This window comes from Corapipo altera, unplaced genomic scaffold (genome assembly GCF_003945725.1).
Source record: "Corapipo altera isolate COAL_440 unplaced genomic scaffold, ASM394572v1 107b, whole genome shotgun sequence".
In the NCBI taxonomy this organism is placed as follows: Eukaryota; Metazoa; Chordata; class Aves; order Passeriformes; family Pipridae; genus Corapipo; species Corapipo altera.
In genome coordinates this window covers 1,722,054-1,740,521 of record NW_020884951.1, presented here as the reverse complement: position 1 = coordinate 1,740,521, position 18,468 = coordinate 1,722,054, and the positions used below count along the sequence as shown (strand labels likewise).

The 18,468-nt window shown below is 55.7% G+C and overlaps 1 protein-coding gene across 1 annotated transcript; it reads left to right on the top strand.

The window, feature by feature from the left end:
• The first annotated feature begins 6 nt into the window (after positions 1 to 6).
• FAM155B (family with sequence similarity 155 member B) lies at positions 7 to 18,245 on the top strand. Its single transcript, XM_027663261.1, has 3 exons — positions 7 to 276; positions 16,995 to 17,166; positions 17,613 to 18,245. The coding sequence occupies exons 1-3, from the start codon at positions 52 to 54 to the stop codon at positions 18,023 to 18,025; spliced, it is 810 nt and encodes a 269-aa protein (XP_027519062.1). The 5' UTR covers positions 7 to 51; the 3' UTR covers positions 18,026 to 18,245.
• Positions 18,246 to 18,468: the final 223 nt, after the last annotated feature.

Here is an 18,468-nt window from a genome sequence, read left to right as displayed (position 1 = left end):
TTCAACCTCTCCTTTTGTGATACTTACACGATCTGGGACCTGCTGCGGGAGATGGCCGGCCCGGACGGCCTGGACTGCAGCCTGGACAACCTGATGGTGGACCTGGTGGTGGCGGCGGCCGGGGCGCTGGGCGGGGAGGCCTGTAGCAGCTGTGTCCAGGCGTACCAGCGGCTGGACCAACACGCTCAGGAAAAATACGAGGAGTTCGACCTCTTGCTGGAGAAGTACTTGCAATCGGAAGAGTACTCGGTCAGATCCTGCCTGACAGACTGCAAGGTAGGACGGGGCATCCCGGGGTCCCCAGGGCAGCCTGGGTGAGCTGAGCTGAGCCACGGGGGGCTCGGTTGTGTGGGGGTACCACAGCCATCCTGCCCACAGGCTGGGGTCTCCCTCTGCCCCCCGAGCCCCTCCCGGCAGTGGTGGTCCAGTGCCCTCAGTCTGGAGCCTTCAGGGAGGCTGGGACGGGGTGGTGGGAGCAAGAAAGCAAAGCAGGGCTTGGCCTGAATGAGCACTCACACATCACACCTGTCCACACACAGGCAGCTCCTGGCACCTCACTCCCAACACCTCACTCCCGACACCACGCTCCTGACACTCCACTCCCAACACCCCAGTCCTGGCACCCCGCTCCCTGCCAGCCTCACCCACAGCCCTTTACATGTGCACAGGTGTGCACACATTGCCCGGGCTGGGGCAGGCATGGTGCCTCTCACTGCTGCCTCGGGCCTGCTGCTGCTCCTGGGACAGCCCAGGGCTCTGCCTGGCTGTCATTAGATAAGTGGTGACCTGAGATGAACTGTGGTGCTGGGGCCCTTTCCCCTTACACAGCAGCTGTTTTCCAGCTTTTCTACCCCTTCTCCCCAGGGCACCGGGCTGGGGATGCTGGGATGTGCCTTTCCCCCTCGGTGTTCCTCCTCTGGGATTCCCCCCAGTGTCACTGACCATCCCCAGCCCCGGGGCACTGTCCATATTCCAAAAGTGGATCGGTTGGTTGCCTCTCCCAGCACCAGTGGGACCAAGCTCTGCACGGTGCCACCTCTCCCAAATGAGAGTCGTGGTTGGGTCTCCATAGGAGCCCCCAGTGTGGTTCTGCTGGATGCTCCCATCCTTTTCTGGGAGCCCTGATTCCACCAATCCCCACCTGCTCCAAGTTGCCTGACTCACCTGTGTGCATTCCCTTTGGGAAGCAGAATGGTCTCGATAATTAAACCTGCTTCCCTTCCTCGGAGCCATGTCTTAGGGTGTGTGACAGCATTGTCCCCACAGGGACAGTGGCAGAGCTTCCCCCCAGTGACAGGACAGAGCTTGGCCACTGCTCTTCTGGGACAGGAGTTGTGAGGTGGCAGCATGGGCAGCGCTTGCTGTGACGTTCATGCCTTGGGAAAGGGTGGGAGCAGCACCAGGACACAGCGCTGGGGACACCGAGGTGTGTCTTTCACCAAGGGCACGGCGGTGAGATCCCGACTGCTGCTCCAGGGTCGCTTTTGTGAGGAGCTGGGTTTGGACAGGAGCGAGAGCTGCCGCTCTGGGCCCGTGCCAGGCCAGGTAATTGCAATCTGCTTGCCCAAATTCTCCCTGCGGTTTCCAAGGGATGTAGTACTCAGCCTGCTCCGAGTGGTTTGGTCCCACTGCTCTGCTTCCACAGGGAGTTCAGCACTGTCCGTCGTGCTGCTCCTGCTCCCGGGGGCCCAGCAGGAGCAGTGTCTCCCTGTGCTTTGTCTGGTAGAGACACCCCAGCTTCAGGCTTAGCTTCCATCTCCGCTGAGTACTGCGAGAGACCCAGAGAGAAAAGCGAACAGAGATCAGAAAATAATCATTACCTTTGGGTCTTGGGCATGGAGCTGTTCCCATGGACTCCAAAGTAGGTAGAAACAAATCCGTGTTCAGATGAGTCTTCATTAGGTGTCCCTGGTCTTAACATCCTTGATGGGAAAGCAGGAAACGAGCTTGGGAGATGCAGAACTGGAGGCAGTGGCAGGACTTGTACCTCCAGACTGGCTCCATGTCGCGTTGGTGCATCCTGAGAGCGTCTGAGAGCACCAGCTCTGCATTCCACAGGCGGCACTTGGGAAGCAACAGGGGGCATGAGCAGCAGGGCCAACCTGTGTGTGCTCACCTGAGCCACCCCTGGGGAAATCTCCATGAGGGTGCCTGAGTCTGCAGGCTCCAACTGGAGCCCTTGGAGCTCCCGTGTGCTTCAGTCTCTTGTGCAAATCAGGCTTCTTTAATTTAAGGCCGTTCACTGCGTATTTAGGTGCCTTATTCCAGCCTTTCACACCCACGAGTCTCAACCTTTCCCTCTCGGTGGCTGTTCTCCATCTGTGAAACGAGGCTAATGCCAAACTCATCCAGCCTTATGCTGATGAGCGAGTTTTGGCCTGATTTCCAGTTCTCTGGACTTCAGCAGGGGCTGCAGTTACTCGTTGCCTTGGAAAAAATGTGGCTGGCGGGATTTTTGAAGCAGCCTGAGTTTGTAATTCCCATCCAGATGCTGGATAATACCCTCTCCTGAGGGATGGCAGAGATACAGCTTGATGGTGACATCCGAGAGCAAATGACAGCAAAATAGGAGATGGTGGAGGAAAACAGAGTGGCAGGAGCAGCTTGGCCAGTGTGAGAGGCTCCTGCAGAGCCCTCCCAGCGGGACTCTGGCTGCAGGAGCCCTGGAGCTGGGGAAACAGGATTTAAAGGATATTTCTGGGGCATAGGACTGTGGGAGCAGGGCTGTGTACAGGGAGTTAGTGCTGCTTCCCATTCGCATCCCTCTCATCCCATAACAGCAGCTGGAAAATTGAAAGTAGGGAAGCACAGCAGCTCCAGGTCACCTGCACACAGCTTCCCTCTGCAGAGCCACATGTCCCTCTGGAATTTTGTTCCGAAGAAGTGTGGCTCAATAAACAGCACACAGGGAGCTCTGTGGCAGCCAAACCACTCCGAGGATTTTGGCTCTTTATTCCATCTGATTTAAAACAACAGCAACAACAAAAGCCCCACCGGAGCTGCCAGTTCCGTCCCGTGGCAGCAGGTCTGACCCCAAGTTACAAACTTGGAGTTGGGTGAGTCTTGTGGGTTGGTTTCAGGAGATACCTCATTCCCTGTTAATAAATCATCCCAAGGGCTGTGCCCAGGTTTGGTGTGGGAAAGGCAGGTGCTGCTGGGAGGGGAAACAGCATCCTGAACATCCGAATCCTGGATCCATCTGTGCCCAGAGCTTGGGGAAGGCTGGGTCAGAATCTCCCTGGGAAATAGAAATCCTGTGAAATGGTGGGGTCTGTGTGTAATTCAACTGCTGAGATTACTCATTGCTGTAATGCTCTCCCAGGCCTTTTTATTTTCTGCTTGGAGATCATTCCCGGGCAGATCCCACTTTCTGCAAACGTTGTTATTCGTGTGCAGCACCATCAACTTCCAAATCACACTCTGGAAATGTTTTACTTGTTACTCCTACAACTAACAGCAGAAATCCCAGTGGCTGAGAGACAGTGAACTGTGAAGGAACATTTCTGGGGTTTATTGTTTGTTTGCATTTCCCATTTGGTGGGATTTTGGGGGGTCTGGCTCTCATGGGGACATTGTGGGCAGGGCTCTGGCACCCTGCGGACAGGATGGAGAGGGGGAGGCGGGTCCCCAAGGTCCATCCATCTTCTCAAATGTGTTTCACCTCTTACAGTGAAGATGTGAGTGCCAGCTGCTGGGTCATGGTGCTAGTTAGGGGTGATGTGGATAAAAGGTAGAAAATAGTTGTGTTTTCTGATTATAAGAGGGATAAGTCACTAAGTGAGTCTGGAGCAGCTGCCAGCCGCCTCCATCTCCTCTTCCTGCCTGACTTGTACCCTTTGTCACTGCAGGACACAATGAACTTCATGCACTGAATGGGGACACATCAGAGCATCCCCAAAAGGGCTTGAGGAGGTGATGGCCTGGGGATGTGGATCTTGGAGACAGATGTGCCTTGGGAAATGCAGGGCAGCAGCAACACATGAGCTGTTGGTTCAGGCTTTGCAGGACTTCGTGCAGGGAGAAATCCCTGTCCCTGCAAAGCAGTGCCCTGTGGGATTGTTAAGGCTGGTTTATGCCTTTTTTCCCTGTTTCCAAGGAGGGAAAGAGCGATGTTGCTCCAGCTCGGCTCCCGGATGAGAGCTTTGCTCCTGCAGAGGCAGAGCTGTGCGTGCTGGCTCCTGCCCCAGCAGCCACCACGGACAGTGCTCCCAAAGTGCCCCCTCCCTCCAGTCCGGGGGCAAATCAAGATCTATGGGACAAAGCCTGCTGAATTAAGGACTCATTAGGCTGCAAGAAACAAAGCTGTGGAGAGAGAAGGGCTGACAGGCAGGAGCTGCAGGCCGGGGCTGGCAGCAGAGCTGGGCAGGCCGGGCTGGACAGGACCTGTAGCATCTCAGATTTTATTAGATTACCGGGTTTCTCTGTGTGCGGGCCCCTGGCTGTTGGATCCCGCTGTGCCCTGGGCAGACCTGCTTCTGCACCTCTGGTTTCCCTGGCACCTCCCGGGGAGCCTGGCAGAGCAGGATTTCACTCCCAAGGATTTGCCGGTGTTTCCCCGTGGTGGGCGGGCGGATGGTGTGGTGAAGGATGGGGGCTGGTTCCTGCTGTGGCATCGTGCCTGGCACAGCCCACACCCAGCAGGGAGCAAATCCACGATGCCTGGGTTCAGCACCCTCCAGGGTCCCGTTTTCTGGCTCTTGTCTAGCCAGGAATAGCATCAGCAATCAGCGTCTCTGTGGAGCATCCCTCCCTCTGGAGCATCCTCTGGAAACACAAGCCTGCTGGGGCGGGAGCTCTGGGAGTGCCATGTCTTGGGGTTATCCCAGAGCCAGGAACGCCTCTTGGGGGAACCAAAGCAGCATTTTACCTTCACAAAAGCAGCTCAGGTTGGGCTGGGCTTATCCAAAATGCTGCTCAACCTGGTGCACTCTGGCTCTGAGCCTGGATGGCTCCTTGCACGGAGGGAAGGTCCCTTGAGACCCACAGTAAAAGTGGTTTAACCAAAATCTTGTGCTTTTTTGGGGGGTTACATTAATACTGAGGCTTCCAGAGAATCCACTGATGGGTGACTGCAAAGCTGCACCTTGGACCCGGTCCCCTCTGCAGCATTTGCTGCTCCAGGAGCAGCAGCACCCAGGAGGGGAGAGGCTGTTCGCACACACCTCTCAGCTCCAGAGCTGCACCTGCAGGTTCTCCCCCAGAACAAGCCTGGCCATTGAGGTGGAGCTTTACTGACATTTCATGAGGTGAAAAAAGGTTCCCGAGTAAATTCCAAAGTAATTCCAGCAGATCAGCGCAGTCATTTGGCAGCTTGAGCAAGCGCAGCACAGGCACAGGCTTAGCCGAGTGTGTGGCTCTACATTACCCACCCATTCCATGGGAGCAAAGGGAGTCGTTTTCAGCGCTGAACAAAAGTGGGATTAAATTGTATAAAGAATTTGGGCCTGTGGGATTCAGAGTGCAAGTGCTGTGGCTGCAGCCTCTGGCACAGCCCGGTTCTGGTGCCTTGTGTCAGGTGTCTCCTCAATGCTGGAAAACAAAGATCAAAGCTTGGAAAGTAGAAGAACCAAAAACTGAACGGATGGAAGGAGTTTGCTCTGTAGTAAAGAAAGTGTTGGAGTGTCAGAAACGCTCCAGCAGTGCCTGGGATGTGTGGCAGTACTGCCAACCTGGTGGGAAGGGGGTGCTGAGCCAGCGCTTGGACAGTTCTGGGTTTTGTTTGGGGTTGAGATATCTCAAGCTGCCTGGGAATGTGTGGTGGGCTGGAGGCCGGACCCACACAAGTTCTGTGGGATGAACCAGTTTGGTGTGGAGGTCAGGGTGTGAATAGGCGGATTTGTTGCTGATTTGGGTGGTGTTTGGCTGCCTGCTTTGTGCTTGTTGTCTGTCAGTCCATGTTGTCTGTCGGTCCTCATCCCTTCACGTTTGTGGTGCTTCGGGGAAAACCCAGAATTTTCCTAAGGCAGCAGCAGGTCTCCGTGCAGCAACAGGCAGGTTGGCAAATGGTGCAGGGATGAGCATGAGGGAGGGTGAGATCCATCTCCGTCAAACTGTCACTGAGTAGCGACAAGTGATGGTGGTGCCTGTTCCTGCTCCCTGTGCTCCCGGCTGTGCTGCTGCTGCCCGTGCCAGATGGAAACCTGTGTTCTCCTGGGAGCACGGTGAGCATGGGGGCTTCACCAGCGAGGTGGAACGAGCTCCTTGGAGGAGGCTCAGCAGCTGGCAATGCCTTCTGGAAAGTATCCAGCTGGTCCTGCTGGGTGTGGGCAGGCTCTGGGAGTCGGAGCTCAGCAGTGTCCATGACGGCATCGACAAAATGTGTGACCCAGGAAAATAACACAGCTCCCTGGTCCCCCTTGCTGTGCACATCCGTTGCCATGCTGCTTTTCATCCCAGGTAACAATATGTGCTGTCCCCACACACAGAGGGATGTGCTGGTGCTGACTGCCAGCCATCCCCACAGCCCGGCACTGCCAGGAGAGAGGGGGCAGAAACCCCCCACAGAGGGCACTGAGAGGGGGAAGAGGATACTCTGAACCCATGACATCACTGGGCCTGCCCTTGCAAAGGGCTTCACCTCATCCCTCCCTGGGGACAGGATTCTTTTCCATCGGGAAAGGAGCCTTTTGTGCCCAGCAAGGATTGATCACACATGGCCTGGCCTGACCCTGGTACTGCTGGGCAGTCCCAAGGACCACACACAGAGGAGTCTCATCAAAACATGCCACAGCTCCAGGCCTGCCTCCACAGATGCCCCGTGGGGCTTTTCCTCTGCTGCCCAGTTCCAGAGCTGCCTGCCAGGGTGGGAGGCAGCAGAGGCAGGAGGTACCTGGCTGCCGGGGGCTATTCCCGCTGTCACCGGGATGCCATTAGGATGCGACTCATGCCTGGCTTCACGCAGGAGCTTGGCTCCACTGTCGTTTGAAGGGCAATGACTCAGGGACAGCAAATCTGTGAATGAGGCACAGAGGCTGCCTGGGCAAGAAGTAGCCATCTGTCCACGCTGCCTCCAGCCCCGTCTCCTGCAGGCAGAGCCGGCAGCTGCCTGTGCCCGGGAAGGCTCGGCTGCTTCGGCCTCGCTCCTCTTACCCGCTCTGCTTTTGCTCCTGGCATCTCCCTGGGACCTCTCTTTCCCATCCGTGCTCCTGGAGTGTCCCAGGGAGGAGCAATGCTGGCAGCATGGGCTCCCCCAGATGCTGCTGATGTGACCACTGTGTTAAAAAAGCAGCATGAAACGGTCTCACCTGGCAAGGTTTTGGCTTTCCAGAGCCTTGCCTGTATCAGCATCCTGGTGCTCCTGGTCCTGGCTGGAGAATAAAATGCCACCTGCTCTGCTCATCCCCTCGGGAGTAAAAGATACACGTGTTTGACATCTTATCCCTTCACAGCAGTTCTGCAGCACTGCTGGTGAGTGGAGGCTGTGGAGGGGCAGGAGGGTGAAGGCAGAGCTGGAGAAGGGGGACTGGAAGTGGCTGGGATGGGGGCTCTCCTGGTGAGGACTGTGCCAGAGCCTGTGTTGCCCAGAATGGGGAGCCTGGTGCACCCTGTGCCCACAGGCACCGTGCTGTACTGATCCCACTGCTGGTGGTCATGGAGGGAGAGGAGACAAGCGCAGATTGTCTCGTAATTTTCTGAACAGACTCAGTTTGAGAAGAGTTGACTAGTGTGGAGAGAGAAAGAGCTCTGGTTTTGTGTTTAACGTAATAGGAGTGCCAAGTTCAACCCCCTCCAGACTGGGTCTCTCCCTGACCTGCTCCTGGTGTTCAGTGTCATTTTCCGTGGAGCTGGATGTGGGGGGGGGCAATGTTGGCTGGCAAGGCAGCCTCCAGGAGTCTCTGCGTGTGGGGGTTTTCCTGCCGTGGTGTGTTACTTGTTTGCCAGCATTCCTTGCTCTCCTGTTCAAATGAGACATCAGGGAGCACCAGCAGCCCCCGGGATGGCGGACTGGCTCAGAGCATGGGGCAGCTCTCCAGACACTCCTTGCTCATGGGAATGCAGGGAAAGCACTTCCAGTCTGTGAAGGATAATGAAGCTTCCCACTGTGCTTTGGAATTCATGTCTCTCTGTGTTAGTGCTTCCAAAGATTCTGACCCCTCTGCTCACCTCTGTGCCCTGTAACTCGTTACTTTTCTCCTGCACCCGTTTGCCATGTGGGTGACAGTGCCAGGCAGGCATTCCCAAGGCTCTGTGTGCCAGTTGTCTCCAAGGGTCTGGCAGGCAGCAGTGGCTGGGAGATCCCCAGGGTCAGCTCCCAAGGCTTGCCCATATCCTGGCTCCAGACCTGGGAGTGGGAGGCAGAATGGGCAGGGCTGGCACAGGGGACCGAGCCTGGAGAGGAGAGGAAGGGGAGCAGAGAGCCCCAGCCTGTCCTGGGCTTGCTCTAGGGGAGAGCAGCAGGAATGGGGTTTCCCTGCAGGAGCACATCCCTTGGGGCTTGCTGCCTGAGGAGTGATGCCAGCCAGCAGCATCTGCCTGTTGCTCACCACTGAGACTGAGGGTTATCCTGGGGTTTTCCTCCCCTGGAAGGGACTGGGAGATTCCTGCAAGTGGTGTTCAGCCAGGGATAGAAAACAGAGGTTCAGCTCTCAGGTCTGACATGAGCCATGTCCAGTTCTGTGTCTCCATCAGTAGGAGCTGCCAGGAGTGGTGATAAGCATCTAGAAATCATCTTTTCCTGCATTTAAGGGACCTCTGGGCACAAGTTTAGGTGGTTGCAAGGACCTGTTACACTTAACAGCCCCAGCACTGATGTGAGAAACTCTGTAACGCTCTCTGACTGTGGGAATTGCCCAGGAGCTGGGGTGCTCCTGCTTCCCCACTGTTTGCTGCATGAGGGAGCTGGGACAGGCCAGATCCTGTTGCTCACCTCTTCTTTGGGGTGCATAATATGGCATGAGGGTCCACGTTCCTTCTGCTGCCTGTCCCATTCCCACTCGTGCCAGGTGGTTCCATGTGGGATGCCTCACTCGAGTGAGAACAAGTGGCTCCTGGCACAGCGCAGGATCGGGCCCTTCCATGGGCATGGGTGTGAGGCAGCCCTACCATGAGACCCCTGGCTGGGCTGGGCACTCTCACCCTCCTCAAAATGATGTTCCAGCCTCAGCACTTCCTTGGAAGGTGGATGAGCAGAGAAACTTCTTGCTCGCCCCCATCAGCTGGTGTGTAATTTATGGCTCGTGGCACTGAAGTGTCTCGCCTTTATTTTTTTATATCCTATCTAATGTAACAGGATGTTCTCATTATCTGCATAAATGTTTAATCCACTTTTGAATCCTGCTAAGCTCCTGGCTGCAGCAGTATCTAATGGGAGTGAATTCCTCAAGCCAGGCTAATGGATTGCAGGGACCTCACTTTCCCTCTGTCCCAACTCAGTCCTCTTCAACTTCACAGGGGTCTTTAATTACTTTTTAGTTAGTTGGGCTGATAGGTGGGCTGATAACTAACCCACTGGTTACCTGCAGCCTCACCAGGACCTGGCAGGTGAGGGATGGGTACAGGATGGAGCTAATGGAGCAAGTCCAGAGGAGGCCACAGAGATGCTCTGAGGGCTGAAGCCCTTCTGCTCTGGAGCCAGGCTGGGAGAGCTGGGGGTGTTCCCCTGGAGAAGAGAAGCTCCAGAGAGACCTGAGAGCCCCTTCCAGTGCCTAAAGAGGCTCCAGGAGAGCTGGAGAGGGACTGGGGACAAGGGTCTGGAGGGACAGGACAAGGGGAAATATCTTCCCACTGCCACAGGGCAGGGTTAGATGGGATGTTGGGAAGAAATTTTTTACTAAGAGGGTGGTGAGGCCCTGGAACTGGAGGCTTGACCTCCTGACAACCCTGGGACACCTCCGCCTTTGGGCCATGGCCATGCAGTGTCACAGGGGAGACAGAAGGACATTTCCTCCAGATGCCAAGGAGAACTGCTCACTCCCGGGCCACTGGCTGTTTGTCCCAGTCTCACGGTGTCCATCCCCTTCCCACACAAACCTTCACACTCCCATCTGGCCTCCCCTTCCCAGCGAGCTGCTCTTCTCCTCTAAAGCCCAGCCAAGACCCTTCTTGAAAGGGGAGCACAAAGCAGCAGCCTGGAGTTACTGCTGCCCCTCGCTTGGCGTGGGAATGCTGATCCCTCCGGCCTCACTGTGCTCCCAGGCTGCTGTGAATTAGGTGGATCTCGGGACAGGGACTGTCTGCTGCTGGGGGCTGCCAGCAGTGCCCACGGGCAGCCCACCATGGCTGGGCCACAGTGTCCCAGACACCGCCAGGGAAATCCCAGGGCGAGGAGAGGGGACACACAGACCTAGAGTGTGGGAAGGGGGGGAATGAACTGCCATCAGGAATGCCGCGATGAGAGCTGGGGTCTGTGTGCAGCTGTGAGCACAGCGCTGCCACCCCGTCCTCCTCCTCCTTGGACAAAGGATGTGTCTGTCCCAAATTGGAGTTTAATGATGAAACAGAAATATGTAATGGGAATTGTAATGTTTTCTAGCAGTGATATGGTACCAAAAGCCTCCTGCAATGGGCTGGGGTCTGCAGGAGCAGTCGGGCAGGACTGGGGGCTGCACCACAGGGATGATCTGCATCCAGATCCCATTGGCTGCAGAGCCACCAGGGCCAGGCTGCACTGGGCTGGGAGGGGAGGGGCTGCAGACACTGCTGGGCAAGGGAATGGGGTGACCTGGGACAGCACAGAGACAGGTACTGGCTGTGGAAAGCAGGAGGGTCTGGCAGTGGTCACCGCCTTCCCATTCATCCAGCTGGGCATTAATTAGTGAGATTAATCAATAAACACAGGCACAGCCATGCTGGGATGCCACGTGTCCTGTGCCCTCAGCACAGGCCCGGCTGCAGAGGGCCATCCAGTGAATCCCACTGTTCCAGGGGATGCTTCCTGCTCTGGTACAACCACAGTTACAGGTTATTCCTCCTGGGTTTGTTCCAAGGGAAGCATGGCATCTGCTGGGATGAGACCAGGCTTTTCCCTGGCCTCTGCAGTCCTCGGTGCTGTGAGCATATGAGCAAAGCAGTGGGGCTGTAACTGTGGTGTCTGTCCCCTGGGAGCATTCCCAGGGCTGGGAGCATTCCCAGGGCTGGGAGCTGGCACTGCCACCCCTGCCTGGGGCTGCCCCAGCCCAGCGCCTGTGGGTGCTGATGGTGTGCGTGTGGTCACAGAGGCAGGTTGAGATGCTGGTTCTTCCATCCTTTCCCACTCCAGTTCTTCCCAAGGTGTGTGTCGAGCTCCCTGACATTGTGACATGTGCAATAGGAGGGTTACCTGGGCGTTGAGTGTGTCAGGTGTGGGGGTGTCACACTTTAAAGCTGTTCTCTCTTAGTTTGGAACAATGAGCACTTGGGGTGTTGTATGTCTCAAACTGGGTTTGAGCAGCTTGGAGGGAGGAATTTTTGGCTTTTCCCTCTAAAAGAAGGAGCATTCGGACAGTGTCCTTAATCCAAGAACTGGGATTTAAAGCTAAAATGGTAAAAACTATCAGGTGCTTCGTGAAGTCACTGAGGTGGTGAGTGGGTACCTCTGACGAGTTGCTTCCAGGTAATTTGGGAGTAACTTCATCAGTGAGGTCACAGGACATGGGTCTGGTCCTGGAATGTGGGTGGGAAGCACTGGCTTGGGAGTTCAGAGGGGATCCCACTGCCAGGACTCTCCCTGAGGACGAACCTGGTCAGTGCTGGGCCTGGCATGTGCCCCCCGTACCCATTGTGCCCCAGCACAGTGCATGACAGGTGGGATCCCACTGGTGCCATGGGATGGCTGGGAGAGAATTTTGGGGAAAACCAACCCTGGAGAGGGGTGGGCTGCAGGATGGCAGAGAGCCCAGCATGGGCACATGCCAGCTGGCCCTGGTGGGCAAGCAGGATGCCAGTCCAACAACTCCATGTGTAGTTTCCAGCAGTGTTTGAGGAATACCCATGCTGCCAAGCGCCCGGTGTTCCCAGCAGCGCCGTTCCCAGCGCCCCACGGCCCGTGTGCATCCAGCACCATTCCCAGCCAGCCCCCCTCCCTGTCCCAGCCGTTCCTGCTGGCAGTGTCCGTGGCAGTGCCCTCACCACCACCCCTCCGTGCCCCCCGGTGCCGGGTACAATGGGCAGAGGCGCCCGGCCCGCGCCTCCCCTGGGTGGGAAACGGAGGATCTGCGGCTCCAGCGCTGTCAGCACCAGGCCAAAGTCAACTTTATATTAAAAAAATTGAGTCCAAACAATACAAACCCCGTAATCGCGCACAGTTGTTGGCTTTTGGGGTTGGGGTTGGGGTTTTTCTCCCCCCTCTTCCAAACCAGAACATGTGACTGTGACAAGGCAGGGATAACACAGCTCCAGAACTATCAAAGAAGTTACCAAAAATCCAGCTGTTCCAGAGATGATGATGGAACAGCCCATAGCAAGGAGAATTTTAAAAAATTGAAGAAAAAAAGCTGTTTTAAAGCTCCACATTGTTCGTGCCCAAGTTGCAGGCGGCAGTAATTGAATACAGTGTTAACTGGGCACTGAAGCTTGTGTTTGTGACTCCTCCTGGCCAGCCCTGGACCTCAGCATTCCCTTAATCCTCTGCCATCCAAAGGAGCCCTTCTTTCCCCCCCAGCCTGTCCTGCTTCCCGCGCTGCATCCTGATGTGCCAGAGCTTGGAGAGCTGCCCGAGCGACTCATTAGCAGGACTCATTTCCCTGTGTCCAAGATTAATGAGGCACAGCCACTCCAGATGCTCATCTCAGGCCAGGATGGAAATGTGAGTCCCAGGAACTGCTCTGGGAGGGGAGGGGGCTGCTCCCAGCTGGTGGTCTGGCGGGGACAGGCGAGGATTTCTCCTCTCATCCCACCTGGAAGCTGGGAATGAGTGAGCGAGATCTGAGCATGTCCTCAAAGAGGAAAAGGAAGGAGAGTCATGATGGAAGAGCCCAGCTTCCAGAGTGATCCAAAGCCTCTGGCCCAAGCACTCTCCCAGGTCTCCTTCCAGGGTTATTTTGTAGGCAAGAGCTCCCTGCTTCCCTCTCTGTCCTCCTCCCACTCCAGTCTGCAAATCACCCTTCCAGAGAAGTGGAATTTTGGCTGGGAATGCTGCCCTAGCCCCTGCCTGTAATTAAGGAGAAGGGTTTGTTACCACTGGGCCATTAGCAGGATTTTCCTTGGGGAAAGTTCCCAAGCGTTGATTCCTGCTCATATGGGACAACAACAGTTTGCTGTGTTAATTACAGCTGGTGTTCCCAGGGAACATCCAAACTATCCCAAGCACTGCATCCTCTGCAAAGGTGTTGCATCCCGAGGATGCTGCTCCATCCCTGCTCCTTTATTGTCCCAAAATTTAGCTGGGATGGTTCAACAGACAATGCCAGTTTTTGCAACGTATTGGCAGCAACTAGACTGGCCCTGAAGTGGCCAAATTACTTTAAAAATTAGTATATTATTTTGTGCAGACATAATAAGGACACAGAAAGACTCTGGAAAAGCTGTTTGGTGGGGAATGCTATCCAGGAGGCAGGGGGAAGAGTGCAGGCAGGAAGGAGCTCCATTTGGCACAGAATTCCCTGTGAAAGGGCCATTCCTCTGACTGCTGCTTCCAGATCCTGCTGGAAGTGCAAGCAGACAAGTAGCTTAATTAGCTATTGGAAATCCAGTTCATGTTGTATCTTTTTAATGTCTTTTATGATGGGGTATTTCATCCCACCTGCAAAATTCTGATGCAGACAAATAGCCTGTCCTCTTCCTCCTCCTCCTCTTCCTCCCTTATAAATTGGGTGTCTGAAGTTGGCTCCTTTCCTGGGCAGCAAAACTCCGTGTGCTTTCTCAGAGCCATCCAGCCAGTCCTCTGAGCTAAAAATGCAGGAAGAGGGCACCAAAATGGAGCTATTTGGAGTTCAGGTTACTTATATTTACTTGGCCAGGCTGGAGATCTGCCAAAAGCAAAACCAGAAAGAATGGAAGGAACACTGATTGCAACCCAACCCGCTTCCTGAAGAATCCATAGAGGGCAAGGATGGAAAACAGGGAGCTTTCCTTGTTGATCTAAACAGGGAATAAATTTCCTCCTGTCCTAAATTCTCACATGTCCTTTACAATAAGATAAAGCAGGATGTTTGGGGTAAGCTCAGAGATACCAGAAGCTTGAGCATCCCAGGGAATTTGCTGCTGGCCCGTGACAGGATCCCTGCGGATGCATGACGGGAGGATGGCCGGGGTCTCCTGGAGATCTGCCCACATCAGCATGATCCCACTGGAGTGGGACAGGCTGTTGGACCATCAGGTCTTTGCTGTCTCTATTTGTGAGCAGTTTCCATCCTGCAGAGCTGTGGGAATTCCTGCTGCAACATCCAGAAGATCTGCAGCCCAGCCTGGCAAGGGCTGACTGGGACCAGGGCTCCGGTGCTTCCCTCTGGGGAGGCGGGTGCCCTGGAAAGGAAAGGGGAAAGGGAAGTAGTTTCTGGATGAGCACACCTCCTCTGCCCTCTCTGGTGGTATCACCAGCTCCTTGCAGCCTCTCACTCCATATTTCCATTAAGTTCCTGGGAATATCCTTTTCTGTGACCTCAACCCTCTGCTAGACTTCCCTGATGGGAATCGACACAAACATTTTGTATGGAAAACGTGCAGATCCATGCAGAGTCCGCTTGTGCAAGCTGTGTTTCCTCAGGAGAGCAGGATGAGCCCGAGCTCCATGCTGCCAAGCTCTGGGAATCTCTTATTCCAGCTGCCCTTTCCACCTGTGGGTCACTGCAGCCCAAAGCTGGAGCCGGGACAGCCCCAGTGACACCCACAGTTTCTGCTAGAGAATCCAGTGTAGCATCCCTCCTTACCAGGCTGCACGTGTCCCCAGGTGGGAGCTGTGGATGTGACTGGGATCTGGGAAGCAGCGTGGGAGAGAGTTGGAGCTGGGAGGGAGACGGGCAGGAAATGCTGTGAGTAAATCAGCCGAGCTCGCCTGAGTCATGACTAACGGGGAGCGTGATACGTCTGCAAATATTAGAAATGTGTAAACAGAGAGGAGGGAGAGGGATGGTGTCTGGAATGATTGAAGGGAGTGAACTTTTGGATGGAAAAATGTAGGTCAAGTATGAAGGAAAACTTGTAGGCAGCGAGATAAGTGCTGTAAAACAACCTCCTTGGGAAACACAAGGAAGTCCCACTGATGGAGATGTTTATCCTAAGCCAGACAAGGCCTGGAAAACAGGCTAAGCTGGAGGGATGGACTTGGGGTGTCTGTCCCAGATGGGGCTGGGTGTAGGGATGCAGACTGAGAGCTTGAAATATTCCCTCCCACTTGTGTCCTCACACTCTGGTTCCTTCTCTGGAGCCGTTCCACTGTGTCCCAGTAATTAACATCCAGTGGGACAGGGAGAAGAAGCAGGACCACAGCTGCGTTGCCACATCCCAGAGGAAAACCCTGGCCACGGAGATTGGGACTGCTCTGAAATGCTCACTCCCTGGATCATGTCCTGGTTCCCATTAAACTTTCTGTGATGAAAGTTTCACCAAAACTAACACGCTTCCGTGAAAACTCTGGTTTTCATGATTTGGCATTTTCCAGGGGAAAAAGAAACTAAAATAACTTGCCAAGAATTTCCCAACCGGCTTTAATCCTGAGGCACCACCATGATCCAAACAAATGATGATAAGGATCTGTGGAAAACATGGGGAAACAAAGAATTGATGGTTTCAAAGCCTCCAGAAAATGAAAATGCCACTGAAAAGAGGAGCACGGGGTTTCTCCAAGCACGCCGAGGAGGGAAGCTCGTTCCCTTTGAATCACAGGGTGTCCTTTCCAGCTGGTTTCAAAGGAAGTTGGATGTGGTCATGGAATGACCCTAGTGCTGTCACTGATGCCCAGATGAGTTCTTAGATGAGCTGGAAGCACCACGGAGGGGGTGCCCTTCCCAGGGGTGCCGTGGCTTCCTTGCAGCCTGAGGAATGATGCTCACCGGGAGAAACAGGAGCTCTCCCTCCCTCCCTGCTGCAGCCAGTGGAGACAAACAGCTTCCACCATACCTGATGCTGGGGAGATGAGGGGGATTCAGGAATGTGCCTAATGCTGGGGAGATAAGGGGGATGCAGGCAAAGCCATCTGGGCTGTGCTCGGCCAGCTGGGAGGGTCACGAGCACACACAGGGTGGAAGGGAAGAGGGAAACCAGAGACAGACAGGCTGGAGAGGCGGGGGACATGGCACAGCCTTGCAGTCACAGGTGAACCCCCAGGTTGCTCTTCCATATGGAAGTGTTGCCAGGCACAACCTGAAGCATCAGGAAGGTGAGCGGAGCACACAGGGACATCTGTACCGCTGTTTGATACATCCCAGAGTCAGAACATCCCTGTAGAATGAGTGGGTTCCAAAAGAAATGGCACAGCAGGAAGTTCCACATGTCTGGGAACTGAGAATCTCCCCCATGGCCAGGTGGGGAAGGTGAGGAAAATGTTATTTGGTGGCAGAGAGAGAGGCAGGAGGTCTTGAGGTGCAGCGGCTGCATGTGCTGCATCCCAGCAGTGCCAACTGCTTCTGGCCAGCAGCCTTTCCAGCAGGAAATTTCCAGGAAAGACCAGCCCACGGTCTGTTTTGCTGTCCCATGTCCCACATCCAGAGCTGATGGGGACCAAAGCACTTTAGAGGAAGGGAGAACCTCCCCCTGCCCGGGGGAGCAGCAGGGTGTCTCAGGGAGGAGGAAGGTGCTCTGGGACAGGTGATAAGCAGCGTTGGAATCTTTGTATGATGGATTGAGGTCTTGGGTCACCAGTGCTGGCAGCGTGTCCCGGTGCCTGTCTGCAGGGGACATTACTCCATGTGGTAATTAGCTTTATTTCTGTGGTGGATTTAGCCAGAGAGATGAGTTCCACCTTCCTGATAGTTGAGTGAGTAGTTTTAATCGATCAGTGTTCAATAAGTGACCCTGATGGCCTGGCAGACATTTCTCATGGGGGCTGGGAGTTCTGCCTTCCCCTTTCACCCCGTGTCTCTGCAAGGCTTCAGCAACCCCAGCTCGGGGAGGTGACAGTCCCTCTTGGTGGCTTCCCCTAGGCTGTCTACAAGGCCTGGCTGTGCTCCGAGTACTTCAACGTGACCCAACAACAGTGCCGACAGCGGATCCCATGCAAGCAATACTGCCTGGAGGTGCAGACCAGGTGCCCCTTTGTGTTACCGGACAATGACGAGCTGATCTATGGAGGTTTGCCTGGCTTCATCTGTACGGGTAAGGAGGTCTGGGAGCGGGGCACAGGGCGGGTCACAAGCCACATGCTGGGTTTGGGAGGCTTGGGGCAGAGTGGAAGGAAGTGCAGTGTGGAAACGTGGCCATCCTGGGGGTGCAGCAGGAGGGGTTAATGGGGATACAGCGACATCTTAACGTGGGAAGTGAAAGTCCTTCCTCTGATTGAAAGCTAAAGCATGTAAGGGGCTGGAGGTGATGGATTAAAGCAGGGCTGGGACACTGAACCACTGTGAACAGGATTTGGGGAGACCTGAGCACTCCTTGCTCGTCTGTGCAGGCTCACAGTTGTTGGGGTCAGTCCTGGGGGGGTCTCTGGGTGTCCTGGTTCTCAGGTTCTGCCCACCCCACACCACCTGGCTCGCTCCCTCCACAGCCCCATCCTCAGTCTCCCACTGACCCCCTCCTCCTCCTCCTCTTCCTCCCTGTAGGGCTGCTGGAGAACCAGCTGCCCGACGAGGAGGCCAAGTGCTGCGAGGTGCAATGGGACTCCTGCGACCACCCCTCAGACAGCAACGACAACACATCCCCCAAATCCACGGCATCAGAGTCGCTCCATTTCCACCGCCACGACCCCCACGTCCATCACCAGCGGCAGAACCACTACCATCTCTACCACCACCACCAGTACCACCAGTACCACCAGCCCCGCTCCCCGTCCTTGCTGCCGGTCTCCGCAGGGTCTCGCCTCGGCAGCAGCAGGATCAGACTGTGCGTGCTGGTCCTGATGCTTCTCCACACCATGGTGTCCTTCTCGAGCGTGCACGGCGGCGGCGGCGCGGCCGGGGGGCTTGGCCTGGAGGCCCTGCCCGCCCTGGAGGAGAGCGTGGCACGGGACGAGTGACATGGAGGGCAGGGCCGACCTCCACGGAGAACACCAGATCTTTTTCCACTAAGGGGGGCACATGCTATTCCTCCAATGGGAGGCACGGGATTGGGGGTGACGCACACACACCCCCCAAGAGCTGCTCGCGCGGGGCATCCCCGTGATGAAGAGTCTCTAACGCGCACAGGGCTGCGGGACCCGGCGCTGAGAAGGGTTCGGTCAGTGGCAGCGGGGCAGCGCGGCATTCCCGGCACGGGCAGGGACAGCATGGGGGTGGGGGGATGGAGGGCAGGGGGTCCCTTGGGAAGGAGGGTCCCTGTGGGACTCCTGAGTGTCTCCCAGCTGCTGCCCCGAGTGCCTTGGGCGCCCGCGCCTTCCCTGCCCGCACCATGCCAGGGTTTGGTGGGTGGCCCAGCCCTCATTCCTTTTCTCCTCAGTCTGTGAATCCCAAGGGAGCAGGA

Bases quoted from the DNA above. Each gene is read 5' to 3' on its own strand.
- FAM155B (XM_027663261.1), top strand. From the start codon at position 52: ATGGCCGGCCCGGACGGCCTGGACTGCAGCCTGGACAACCTGATGGTG. The intron at 277-16,994 runs GTAGGACGGGGC...GGCTTCCCCTAG, and splicing joins CCTGCCTGACAGACTGCAAG to GCTGTCTACAAGGCCTGGCT. The intron at 17,167-17,612 runs GTAAGGAGGTCT...TCCTCCCTGTAG, and splicing joins GCCTGGCTTCATCTGTACGG to GGCTGCTGGAGAACCAGCTG.